Source organism: Synchiropus splendidus, chromosome 18 (assembly GCF_027744825.2).
Source record: "Synchiropus splendidus isolate RoL2022-P1 chromosome 18, RoL_Sspl_1.0, whole genome shotgun sequence".
In the NCBI taxonomy this organism is placed as follows: Eukaryota; Metazoa; Chordata; class Actinopteri; order Syngnathiformes; family Callionymidae; genus Synchiropus; species Synchiropus splendidus.
Window position 1 is genome coordinate 14,250,945 of NC_071351.1, and position 14,140 is coordinate 14,265,084.

The 14,140-nt window shown below is 42.9% G+C and overlaps 1 protein-coding gene across 2 annotated transcripts in view; it reads right to left on the reverse strand.

Moving 5' to 3' along the window:
- LOC128749466 (metabotropic glutamate receptor 7) overlaps nt 1-14,140 on the reverse strand; it is a 95,268-nt gene that overhangs the window by 53,194 nt on the left and 27,934 nt on the right. For both annotated transcript variants that reach the window (XM_053849103.1, XM_053849104.1), the window contains exon 2: nt 2,612-2,828. In XM_053849103.1, coding sequence (XP_053705078.1) covers nt 2,612-2,828 — 217 coding nt within the window. The remainder of the gene's footprint in view (nt 1-2,611; nt 2,829-14,140) is intronic.

Below are 14,140 nucleotides of genomic sequence, written 5' to 3' on the forward strand. Positions count from 1 at the left end.
GAATCTCAACTTTGACAGCCTCATGTAGACAAGCAACTATGTTTTCACTGTGATTCCTCAGGTTCAGGTGGCGCTTAGATGACGTGTCGAATTGCCTTATTTGGGTTAATATCAGATTAAAAGTGTTGATGTTTGGGCCGCTGGTGCCAGCTTAAATTCAGGAAGGCAATCCAGAGGAGCAGAGAAGACGAGGAGAGGGACTGAACAACAGCTACACAAGCTCTGGCACAACAATGACAAGCCACTTCCTCGGGATGACACTCAGCGGTCATTCTTGTGAGAATCGCAGTGGATACTTGGCTGTGAAAGATACTCGCTGACTCCAGCGATGTGGCTTGTTCTGTTGTGGTTTTGTCACAGGGTTTCTGAACCCATTTTTCAGCCCTTATCTTTGAGTTCACCTTCCAGGACTCATCCATGATCAGACATTTTGGGAGGTGGCTCAAAGAGGTCTTTATTTTCCCTTAAACAGAGTGAGAAGAGAGTAGATGTATGGATGTTTCTGCACTTTTGCCATCAAGTTTAGCAGTTGAATTATACTCTCTCACTCCTAGTTTGGATGAAACACCTTTGGCGAGTCTGTAAAATCGGGAGAGAGAAGGGCAGATTTTAAAGCTAATGCTATAAAATTGTTAACAATCTTGGGCAAGTGAGTAATGCCAGTGCAGATGGAAATTGGTATCAGGCCATGAAGTTGAAGATAAAGAAGAAGGAAAATGAGGTCACATTGAGGGTCTCCACTCCACGACATGAACAAAAACATCTGTTCTGCAACTCTCTGAGATGCATCATGAACTAATGCCACACTCACAAGCAGGATCCACAGGTGACCATTTCACTTCAGAACATCTGAGAATGGAGCTCAACCAAAAGACATAACTTCTCTCGCCTCAAACAACTGCTGGGAGAAAAAAAACAACAGTTGAAAGCCACTCAATCAATTTCATTTTCAAAGAACTATGTCATTTTATTTCTATTGATCACAGCAATGAAAGTAGCTCCTTTCACTAAATAAAGTGACAAAACAAATCTCTCTTTTCCGCTCTGAAGCATGTTTGATATTTGGAAAAGGTCAGTGCTGAATGGGAGCTGACAGCCACAGCACACCAAACACCATAGTTGGTTGGTCCAACCTTTGGACCTGCGAAATATTTGCCTTAAATAGCTGACAAGGCAACACTGGACTCTGAAGACCTCATGAGTTTGAAGGCTGTTACATGAGTTTGCTTCATTTCATGAGTATAAAATAATATAAATAAAAACATGAAAACGCTTAAAAACACTTTTCATTTCCTTCTTTTTTATGGATTTATTTCTTTTGAAATGTCACTTACTTTACATCAACACTGTCATTTTTTTTCCTCACATATTGTTTATTTTGGCAGATGATTATTATCCAGTCTGTTTTCCATTCCCATTCAAACTGTGCTTCGAGGTCATCCAGATTAATTATGGGTTATTACGCTGAAGAATATGTTTACATATTTGGTATATTAGTGGGTCAAATAATTTATCTTTTTTTTTTTTGGGCCCCCAGCAACAGTGGCCGTAAATAACGCCTGCATAAACATGTTAAACCATGTTAAAGAGGGCAAAATAAAATGCCTCAAAATATGGTCAGGAATTCCAGAATTGGATGCACCTGGCCTTTAAAAAAAAGAAAAAAACATAATCGACTGAGTGTCGCACAAAAAATCTGCCTGATCCACTTTGCCAGTCAAAACTTCTCGCTGCTGCTTAATGGAACTGCCGCCTCAGGAGCCGAGTCGATGTCAATCTCCGCAGAGCAATGCTGATTAGCGTGCCATGAATGGATTTTTTTCCGCAAAGATGAGGAGAGTCAACATTGAAAACAGCTGTTAAATGATTGGATTTTGACGGTTGGGGAAAAGGGGTTTGAAGAAAGCAGTCTTTAATTGATTGCTGTGGACACACAAAACCTTAAGCAAGAAGCTCTGACTGTCTTGTCGCTAAACACGTGCGCTAACCAGGTTAAAGCTAAATAACAAGTCATTTTTGATGGGTTTTTGTCATCAAACTGGGCACAACATGGAAACACCCGCTAACCTGTTTATTCATTTTCACTGCACACTTTTTTTTGAAACTAGCGAAGAAAAAGATGGAAGTGTTTGTCCTCAAATACCTCAAAGAAGTTGTGAAAATAGGATTTAAATATGCATCAACGGTGCATATGAGCTAAGTAATTAATATGAGATAATAACCAAAAATGTAATACTATCGTATTCGCAAATAAGCGCTGCAGAATTCAAACCCAGCGTTTTAGGGACACTATTCCAGCGTAAAGCAGCATTGACATTTCAAACAAATCCCTTTGTTTTGACGTGGGAAAGAGCTGAAACGCTTGGATTAACCAATAACCACTACAACTGCGGTGGAAGGCTGTGCTTATTCTTGTGATGTTGTATCATGTGTTTTTGTCTACATTTCCTGTAACACCCCGCAATTCACCAGGGAGCTGAAGCAGAAACAGATCAATAATTCATCAGACCGAAACCAAAGATTTTTTTTTTTTGGAGAGTTATTTAAAGAGAGTGAAAAAATACACGTTCGGATAACACAAATTTAATTCAGCAGCTGGCGTCCCATGTACCTGCTTCTTTTGAGAGCTGCGTGAAAGCCTCTACTCCCTTCTCGCCGTAGCTTCCCTCAGAGGCGATGGTGGAGACGTAGCTCCAGCCCAGGGATCGGATAATATCCACCATGGCCTGGGCCTGGAAGGAGTCAGGAGGAACCACTCTGGAGAAGAAGTCATAGCGCCTGTCGTCGCTTAACTCCGGAGCTGTCGAAGCGTAGCTGATCTGTGGGATCTGGGAGGAGAGAGGAGAAGCAACTTTTAGTTCTTTGATTGTGTCTATCGCCCGCGGTCCCATAATGCTTTGTGTCACCGAAGATGAATGTGTCAATTTCAATTGTCTGGATCTTTCCCTGCAGTTATGATGAAAAGTGATGATTTACCGAGCTGCAGTTTTTCTGCGGAAGTTCTTCCTTTATAAAAAATAATAATTACCATTCAGGCACAGCGGGAGATTGGATGGTGCTCTAAAGACAGACCATTTCTCTCTTTAATGAACCTTTTTCCGGCTTTAAAACCAACATTAACTCCAAAGACGCGAGAAGGCAAGACCCAAGCAGAGTTTTAAAGTCCATTATCACCGAAGTCGGAGATAATGGTTATGAGAATTCAGACAGCAGAAGTGATGGTCACTTGGTAAAGCAGTAGTGCTTCCGGCAGCTGAGTTTTTTTGGTTTCAAAGCTGTTATAGCCAGGTGCATGTCAGGTAGTGGACGGTGTAGGAAATGGGACGGCCATTCTATTAGAGTTTTATGTCAGTCTTCCTCATGGAAACTATACGCCCATCGTCTTTTCTCGACTATGATGTAGCTTCAATGATGGCTCTTTTGAATGACACTATAAAATTTCAATGAACATAAGAAGTTGTAATGAGCTGTGGAAGAGACAGGCTGGATCTGAAGACGATGGAGTCTCATCATATAGCACCAATCAGTGGTAGATTGAATTAGCATGTTAAAGATAAATGAACAATGCAATCATTTTCAACAACTTGCAAAGAACCCAGCCATAAATCCACGCTCTCCTGGACAGTACAATACACGTAATTGACAGAACATGGGGAAGCACTATCAAGAAAACGCTACATCTGGAGCCAAACCTGGGGCCGCATTTTGCAAGTAAAAAGAAAAAACACCATTGATAAAAGCTGTATTTAAGCTTTAAGAATATACCAAAGAACGCCATGAAAACATCCTAAAATTAAATAACCAAAAAGAGTCTTCAGTTTACGGTTAAAAACATTTACATTCCAGCAGCCCAAAGGAAGGGGAAGATTGGGGCCATGGTAGCTCAAAGAGGCTTCTTCAAATGTTGTTGTTCTCACCACGGCTAGATAAAGAAATGACTGCCTGTGGACCAAGGATCAAGAGCTTTATAAAACAATCAAAGGATCTCTAGAAACGTAGGAAGCCAACAACGCCAAAGATTGGTGGGACTAACCCTCGAAGAGAGACCTGTGATAGAGGGGTCTCAATTCAATCCCAGTGAGAAGGCCAGGTTTCAACAATCCACCCTGAGAAATGGTGTCAAAAGAGGAGACAGAAGTGCATTTTCCCTTCATCTGTCAGCGACTTTTCAGTCATAAACATGAAAGTAATAATCATCACGTCACGTTAAAGCCTTGTTGGGTGTCGCAACAAGCTGCGATCGAGCAGCTTTTTTTCTGCCTCCATTGTTACAACAACATACATAAAAGAGTGATGTATTTTCAACCCTTCAAAACCATGCAGTCGGTTACCTCACCACAGCCTTCCTCCTGCTGTAGAAATGACAAATCAGTAGAGCCATCCATCTTACTTTACTGCCTATCTTTCCGCAGATTTGTTGGCACAATATAGTGAGCCGTGTACGGCAGCTGTGCATCACTTTCTTTGTTCCGAACTATCTTGATATCGTTGTTGAGTTGCCGAGTGAATCAGACATTCCTCTTCATATGCATCAACGATGGAGAAATCACAGAGAATCGCAGAACTGACCATTACTAATGCATCAGGAAAATGAAAAAAGGTTCCTTATTGTCAGATGAAGAAGAGGCTTCAGAAGTGAAAAGAAAACTGCTGCTCACACATCATTGTTCTTAGCACCCTGATGGAGAATACAGGGAGTGAGTTATCAGAAAGAACAGGAGGTAAAGAAGCCTGAGATGATCATAAAACAGATATGAAAACATCAAATCTCTCTCCAGTCAGTGTGTTAGTTTATGTATCAGCGCATTGGTGAGTTGACAGTCATAAACCTATTCAGTAAGTAAACGTTCTCTAAGCTTATTTATTAGATGGAATCACGGCTCCCACCTGCTTCTTTACGCGGCCCAATTCGAAGACATCAAACACTTGCTGGAGCCCAAAAGCTGTAGCAATCAAAGAACATTTGGGGGAGTTGATTGAATCTGACAAGCGAGCCTTTCAAGTGGTGGACGACAAAGACTTTGAGGAGCCACTGGTGCATTTAAGAGCTACACTTCACCGTCTGAAGCCGAGGCCAGTTTCCACACGTCAGGCTGATGCGGTGTGATTTAGAAATGTGTTATTAGCTTTACTCTGGTTAGAATTAAAACCAGCAAAGTGAAGCTTCTTTTTGCTACCTGTGTGTTTTAACACCTCAGATTCGTGGAGCAGAACACACAAGTCATAGTACAATAGACTTCTCGCCAGTACATTTTTCTTGGAGTGTGCATAAACAACAACCACTGACAGTTATGGTGAGTAACTCATTTCGGTTTCAATGGTCAAAAACCATCAAAGGAAGAGACAAATCACTTCCCTTTTCACTTTAAATCCATCTGCGGCTTTCATTTAAAGCCTTCAGTATAATGTTTGCATTCCACCAGTAGTTTTAATAGATAACCTGATTCTGAAGGACTGTTGCAGTGCATTATGGGACTGCATTTTACTATGCATAATACAAAATTATGTGTCCCTTCACTTTGCGCTAGACAAGTCCAGTCTAATCTGATGACACAAATTTGGGGACATAAATATCTTAAAAGTTCAACACTAGTTTGGAGTGAATGTTGTGTAATCCTCTAATACAAAGCTGATCTGACGGACCAGTGTGAGCAGTTGAGTAACAACAACAAAAGGTAGTAAATAAAAATGATGGACAACAGATGGTGATCCTCAGTTGTGTAGTCACACAACCAGTGATGATGAAAGAGAAAAGCAATCTTTACAAACACAAAAGTCAAATCCAAAACTACAAATCCAAAATTACTCAAACCTGATGCTGATAAGTGACTCAACATCAGGTTTGGGTACATCAAAGAAGAAGCCAATTTCGATGTTTTTTTTTTTCAGTAGCCAACAATTGACTCAGTGAATTGATAGCAATGAGGGTCAGCGTTAAAATGGCTCAAGTAAACACCCTAGTAATTCTGCAGCCTAAATCTCTCAAAGAGCAAATGACGGCCGAACGCTCACCTCTTCTCGGCAGAAACCTCAACAGAACCAGACTCTTGATGGGTTACACAGAGCGGAACTCCAGATCAAAATATGGTCAACATCTGGTGAAGCTGGAGTAAAATTGTACCCACACATTAAGAGCTTTGTTGTCAGACAGGGTTTAGATATTAAGCATGACAAGAGAGTGGTGCCCTCATGAAAAGAATATACCCCCACTGGTACAACAAATGGTTGAAAAAATGTGAGACTTTATCTTGTGATGACACTGCTGGCTACGATTTATCCTCTGTGTTTGGGAGAAATTGATTTTGTTTGTGGTAAGAATCCTTTTTGCAGTGACTCCCTGAAAAAATCTCCCCTGCCTTGATGGATGTCTCCGGAGAGAAAGGCAGGAGCGCATGTTGCTGGTTGTTAATGAGCTTTCACCTTTAAGCAGCACTGTCATCACAGCTCATTATCACCAGCCACTGACAGCTGATACTATCGCCGAAACATTGTACACAAAAGGAACTCAAAATGAACTCCAGCGGGTTCACGTGCGGCGTTATCAATCACTCTTTCAAACAACATGCAAGATCGTCATTTTTACTTAATGGTGTGGAAAGTGCTTAATTGTTCTTGTGTGCTCCTGCAACCCCAGTGATATTAACCCCTACAGGAGGCGTGTGCCAAAATGTATGGGATACACCAAGACTACTGAAGAAGTGCTGAAAAATGTGGCCAGTTTAACATGCTACAATAAAGAATTGTTTCATTAAAATATGTGCAGAGTCCTGTGAAGTCCAGGCACCTTGAGGGGGAAGCCAGATTTGACATCGATTTGAGTTGTAAGAGACAAAGTTCAAAAGAAATTGTGAGTTTTCTGGGGTCAAGTCATGAAGTTGTGAATAGTTTTAGGAGGCTGTCCAAGTCTGGATGAAGTCCGGTGATTTAAGACTTTGATGGATTGAGTTGGTTGACATTTTTGGACTTACTTCTCAGGCAAAGATGGAGGACCCAAACATTCATGCAAACACTCACTGTGCATAAGCAGCTATCTTGAGTGAAGTACATGTAAAGTCAATGTAGATTTTGTATGATAAAGTGCGACAGCAAGGGGGCAACATGTTGGGGCGGAAATTCGTCGACAAAACCAAGAGATGACGTGGAAGAGAAGCTGATTGTGGTGGTCACAGGAATTCATGACTCACTCAGTTGGATCTGATGGAACCAGAGATGGCAGTGTCCCAAGTTTTTGGGGTTTTCCACAGCATATAGGGTCTCATCCAATTCCACTTACTTAAGACCTACCCCGACTAACTTAGATCTAAATGATATAGCAGAATGATATAGCTTTTTTATGGAACTTTCACGGTGGGGGAAGCTGTTTTGGGGGCTGGAAACCAGTGTGAACATATCTCCATACCTGCAGACAATGTGGGGTAACTGTGTTTGGACTGTGGTAGGAAGCGAAGGGATAACTTCACTGGTTTACTTATGTACGACCTTCTTGCGATGAGGCTACATCACTAGCCATTATAACACTGTGCTTCCTTGGTCACATGGTCCCCCCAGTGAAATATTAAAATTGACAATCTGGTATTTAATTCATGATTTCAACCCATTAAATGCACCAATGAAAAGTTGAGCAGACATTTGTTGGAAAATCATTGTGTGTAGAAATGTGATGCATTAAAAAAGGAGCGGGGAGCATATAAATGACAACTTAAATGGGGCCTAACACATGACCTTGTGGCACACCACAGGTGACTCGAATTTAGACGATGCAATAAGAGGATTCAGCAAGGCAAATATGTGAAAATCTCATTATAACCATGGCGTCAGATGGTAATGCAAACTGTGCCCTGCTATTTTTACAACTGGGCTGAGTGACAGACGTGTAGTTGTGGCACAAAGCTGCGATGACAAACATGTACGTCAAGGATCATCAGTGGAAGCAAGAAACCTTACTAGTAAAATAAAGCCTTACAGTAAGTATTGCCATGTAAATGTGAGACATACAAGTCTGCAAACAGAAGTATACATCTACTCTTGCCTACGTCGGCCATTCCTTCCTCCATTTAATTTGATTTTACTCGCTAAAGGTGTGTGCTCATGCGCCCAGACGGGAGAGCTGACATTAAAATAGCTCTTAAACGAGGGATTTGGATTAGCTGTGGAAAAATGTTGACCACAGCGGCGGTAGGAATGAAGAGGAAAAAGGAGATCGCTCAGTAGGTGGTCTGTGTGGGGAAGAAAATGACAGACAGAAAGAGATCGGGGCGATTGGCGACCCCAATAGGAAGCTCTCAGAGCAATTAAAGTAAAAAGGGAATAGTATTTTTAGCTCACATTAGCATTCCGATAACTTCCCGGATTCTCCCAGATCAAACCCAGAACACACACGGTGGCATTTCCAGCATCAAAACACTTTCCGTCAGAGGAGAGGCTGAACAAAGAAATGCATTTATCATCCACTGGTGACTCTCATCACGGAGTCTAATCTAAGCGCCGTATGAATGTCATCCATTTCTGTTACAGTGATCAAAAGCTGACTGACACTGGGGACAGCAGAAATCAGGACATAGCCGCAAACTGATGGGATTGCTTCAACTCAGTGTTATAGCTTTGACCCCTGACTCGCAGGGGGTCAACCCCACGAAGCGGACAAATTGACAATCAGCGGAGATCAAGCATGAGGCGCCTCTTGTATATTTAAGGTCAGAAAAATACCAACATTCTGAATCGGCTGAGCAATTAAACACACGCAGGTGGAGGCGCTCCCGTGACGTGAGGGGTTTCAGCGCGTCAATATGGCGGTCGATAGAGTGTACTGGGTCAGAGATTGAAAGTAATAGGAATGCAACAGCCACTGTGATTTGCATTTAAAAGACTCCTCTTTCCAAACCAACTATTTGCAACACTTGATCGAGAATCTATCTTAACAGAGCTGCTGTTATGTTAATACTCTGAAGTCAAAAGGTGCGATAACTCTGTTGAATCACATCCCATCTGAGTCCCAGCCGGCAGAAGAGGCTGCTTGAACATTTTTCTCTCCAGAGCATGTTGCTACAGGGATCCATTCAAGATGCTGATGTCTTTTTACTTTGTCCCAGACACGTACCGCTCTGAAATAACTTCTGCACATTCTATTCCCCTGGAATCTCTCCCTCCGTGCACAAACCTTTACTTTCTTCCCTGAGACCGTACTTTTAAGTAACTACTTTGACCTCAGAGGAAGAAAAGTGCCCAATGTTGATTGCTGTGAAGCAAATGTGTGAAGATTAAACACCCCACGAAGGAGATCCTGACAGACTGATTGCTATCGCAATCTAAAGTCATCTCCATTTTCATCTGGCTGCTAATGCGCTGGAATTTAAACCTCAGTGATTACCACGTGTGGTTACAGAACAAAAGTTTTCCATTGTACCTTCAAGTGTTTTTCGACCTCAATCAACTGAGTATTTCACAATTTACTTGGCAAATTGTGCTCTTGAGTCGAACAAGTGCTGCTCATTAAGAATGAGATTTGAGCACCAGAATTACTGCTATTATGCTTCTGTAATATTTTTATAGTTACGACTTGTGAAGGCTAGCATGAGGAATCTAGTCGTCAAGGAGGTACGACCCACACGAGTGTCTAAGTTTTCTTAGGTTTCAAAAAGTTAGGAGTACGCCTGGACACTTCCGAAAAAGCAATGTTGCTGGGCATTTGATGAGATTGGAAGCAGATACGTGTGTGATAAACAAAAATGCATTTTGTGTAAACGCAGAACAGATGCAGGTCCACTCCGACCTCATGCTGAAATCCAGTACTTGCCACCACAATCGAGGAGGATAGCATCCTAAATATAGGAGTTTAACTTGTTAAAAAAGTGAAATGTGTCAAGAAATTGCGGTCTATTTGGTCTGTGTGGAAGTGTTAAACTGGGCCTCACACTTGGCCTTGAGGTACACCACAGGTGACTCAAATCAGATGGTCCATTAAAATGAAGCAAACTGAAAGCAACATTCTATTTCCTGTTTCAAGAGCTTCTACTGTTGCAGTGCATGATGGACCGTGTCTCACAAGTGACGCAAGAGCTGCTTCCAGCATGACCAATAAAAGGTAGAGTACAAGATAAAGAGCGCTTCAGTGCTTTCTCCATTGTCTCAATACATTGAAGCAGGGAAGTGCAATGTAGCGTACGCAGATTGGGAAGGAACCCAGAGCGCTTGCCCCACTTGTGAACTCCTGAACATTCCACTCCACTGCCCAGGGATCAACATGTTGGGCCAAGGAAGCAAGTAATGGTCAGACAAAGGGTCAGGCGATCAAGTGAACAACATGCGAGCTTATGTTTGCGCTTGAATGCTACTTATTTAGACAACTATCAAGCTCTGCCGCTTACAAACACACTGTCCAGTCATTTGAAGCTGCAGTCGAATAAATTACGTTTTGTTTATCCCATATGTGAACTTTTGCCCGAGCAAATCACAATTATTGTCATCATTATCACAGCAATTACCATTGTAGTGGTTGTTGGATGACTTTCCTTCCCTGCACATCAGGGGTGTTTTATTTATCTCTGAGCAAAAATCAGAGTCGATAATCACAGAGATGGCTCCTCTCTTCATGCATATGCTGAATGTTTGTACAACATTCACTGTCAACTATTAGTGGAACCATCCGAAATGACAGCTGTAGCCAGCGGCCCGCACCGAAGTGCTGACCTTTGTGAGATTCTCCCGACTGTATAAACTGCCAGTTCAGCCTTGGGTCTTGCTTTCTGCGCAGGGAAGAGAAGGCTGTCTGGACTTTTAAAACTTCAATTTGAGGATTGACAATGTTGGGAATCTTTAGAAAAGATCTCAATACTGGATGTAGATATGGAACAGTTGCTATTCTTTCTCATTTCTCATTTCAGACCCGGAAATATTGCATCACCAGCAATGTGAAAGTCTGCCATTACCTCAGTAGCCTAATCTGGAGGAGCTGGTTTCTCACTACGAAAGAGAGATTAACAATGCCCCCTTTCAGACGCACAATTACCCAAAGCTGATGTCTGGCACCTGTCATCTGCCGTATAGATCAAAGTTAGGATTGCTGAGGGTAATCGCCTGGCTTGCTCTTGAATGTAACTGGGCTGACAGGATCGATGGAAGGAAAACACAAGAGGTCTCTTATAGGGGACACTGTTTTATTGATTTACCACCACAAAGCGCGGCAGCTGCCCTGAATAAAAATCTGTAGCTGGACTTCCAAGAAAGGTAAACATGGTGTCTCTGTTTTAATGGGAGATGTTTCCACCCGTGCATCAGATGAGGTGACTAAGTGAGGCAAAGGTTAGACAGGACTCCAAGTGAGAATCTACACATTAACAGAGAACTCTGTCCCCACTAATACGCAGGTGATGATGCTTAAGAACCCGCAGATGGATGCAAAAAAAGGGCTGCGGTGCCTTTTCACTCGACTGTAAGAAGAGAGGCAATAGACAGCATATGGTACGCCACGGCTCTCAGACGGGGTAATGGCAACCATCTATCCTCGCCATCTGATAAGAAGAAAGTCTGCAGATATAAAAACAGCCCGTCTCCGCTGAAGAAAGGGGCATGACAGTCGATTCATTGTTAAGCGAAAACACAGACAGAAAACAAAGGCCATCTTTCAAAGACAGTGTTCTCCAGACGAGACGCCGCGCTGCGCTGACACCATCAAAAAAAAATTAGGCACCAAAGCGCTGTCCTGCACGGTTTTGAAACCCATTAATCCGTGGGAACAAAAACATACTTGCGCCTGAGTGGCAGAGCGTTCCCATGTAGCGGGGTTGCAGGGAACCCCGCGCCTTTATTTGCTGCATGATTAGCTTCTAAGTATATCTTGACATCACTCGCCGCCACTCAAAACTCTCCATGGTGACCGCGGAAGTATCAGTCGGTTCTGTCAGACCCGAATCAGAACCCCGTGGCTGGCAGTGGCGCGCGGCCAGTGCGCAGATTGCTCTCATGACAGCAGCACAATGACATGCTGATCGGCACAGTCGGGTCTCGCCGCTTTTGAAAGCCATCCACAGGCCGCAGTCATAATGGAAAATTTGCTCACAAAAGCATCACTTTGCCACTGATTTATCGGTATCACCCTGTTGCAGGGCGGTAGAAAGGAAACAGTCGATAAGCTATAAACCATACAGATAAATAGAGCTATAAAGTCGTTGAGCAGTTATCACGCTTTATATCTGGGCTGCTAAATCAAGGCTGTGCATCTCGGTGACACAGGCAGGATCAAGCAGCCTTCAGTTTGTATTCAGCCCTATTTGTCAGTCGAGCAGAGGTAATGACTGTGTCCATACATGCAACCTCAGGCTGGGCTTTGGTAATCTCTCTTCACCAGAGCACGCCACTGCCAACACAGTTGAGGAGGCAGCGAGAAGAGGCGGGGACACCGGCAGCATTCCCTCCTATCTGTCACCCCCCGCCCCCCTTCTTTTCTGCCCATCTGTGTCTCTCACTCAAACTCTCCTAGTGTGAAGGCCACATTTCATCATTATGCCCTCACACAACCTGAGACGTTCAGCTCCGCTCTCCACCCCTCTGTGTGTTTTCGGCGCCCCTGTTGACGGGGCGAGTTCCATCTTCCTCGCCGACACGCCCGCACAGATGATCAGCAGACACTCCCTACCCAGGGTGGTCTGTGAGCTGCCAGTTTGCCCCCAAGAAGAGACAATCTGCCCTCAGTTATCTGCATCCAACTCCCCTCTCCTTCCTGTCCTTAGTCTAACTCACCCCCTCCAGCTTCTCTCTGGCTCTGGAGCCAAAACTGCCTCCTAAAAATTCTACTCATTTGTAACCAATTTGCATCAGCAAACAGATTCTGTAGGAAATGTGTAATGCCAGGAGGATTATTTTTCTTATGTTTTCTATTACAAGTGCATCTGTAAATATGGATATATTCACAGTGAATCTCTCTGCAAAGGCATTGAACAACATTTCACGGGTTTTAGTTACAAAAGCCGTTTAGGGAGGGCAGAACATGAATATATTTGGGGTTGGTGAGCCAAACTTTAGATGAGTGTGTGGGTCCGGTCAGAGATAACTAATGCGGCAAAACAGCCACGAATCAGAGCAGCTGTTTGACACCGCGCAGGTTTATTTGTCAGTGATATCAGCATCAGACCAAGAGTCTTGTTTAACAATCATCATCATCACACTAAATCAGTTTGCCGTGAAGAAAAATGAAAGCATCTGGCCTTGTGTAATTTGTTCCGAGAGAGTGACAAAAAACTTTTTCAATAAAATATTCTCAACTGCGTCTTATAATATTTCCACTAAAGTCTGAACTGCCGTTACAGAGGCGCTGCAGGCAGGTTGTCAGTCCATCGTCGGGAACATAAAAAGACCATTATACACACACCTCAACAGTTGAGCCATCAATCACACTTGAGGGAGGAAACCAGAGCATTCAGAGGACACCCACACCTCACCTCTATTCATGATAGTTCCTCTTAATCTAAACTCAATGATGACATCTCGCTAAGGTCGACTTTTAACAGCACTTTATTAGAAAAAATGTAAAAAAAAAAAATAGACCTGTTTTAATGGCAATTCTATTTCATCATTGTCAACATCACCGCACCGCACACAGCTGGTTTCGCTCGAGTTTAAGAGTCAATTTCACCAAATATTTCAGTGACTCATTGGATTTTCAAGTGCTGTCAGAGAACAGCAGGGCATAACTAAAAATGTTCCTCACCATTCACGCCTTTATCTGTGTCAAGGATGCTCTGAAATGTATGTCTAAGCTGTCGAATTCTATCAAACACAGCCCATGTTGTGAGCCAAACACTTCTTTGACAGGAAATATGGGGTGAATAAAACAGGCCTGGGTGCAATTATATCTGGGTCAGCAACGAATTGAAGTGCAAATGTGACTGAATGACAAAGCTAAAACACTGCTCATGCACTAGTTGCCTCTAAATTTGAAGCAACCATTTCAAGCTTTTGCAGGGACGAGATCACCGGAGCTGGATTCAGCCCTGGAGCCTTGGGTTTGACTCATAAAGGCAAATTTATCAGCAAGTTAACTTACATTTGAGGAGAAAAACAAGCGTAAATGTGACTCGTATGAGAGCAACACTACATCTGGAGATGCAGTAATCATTCATTTCAGTACTGAAGTCATCAGGCGAGG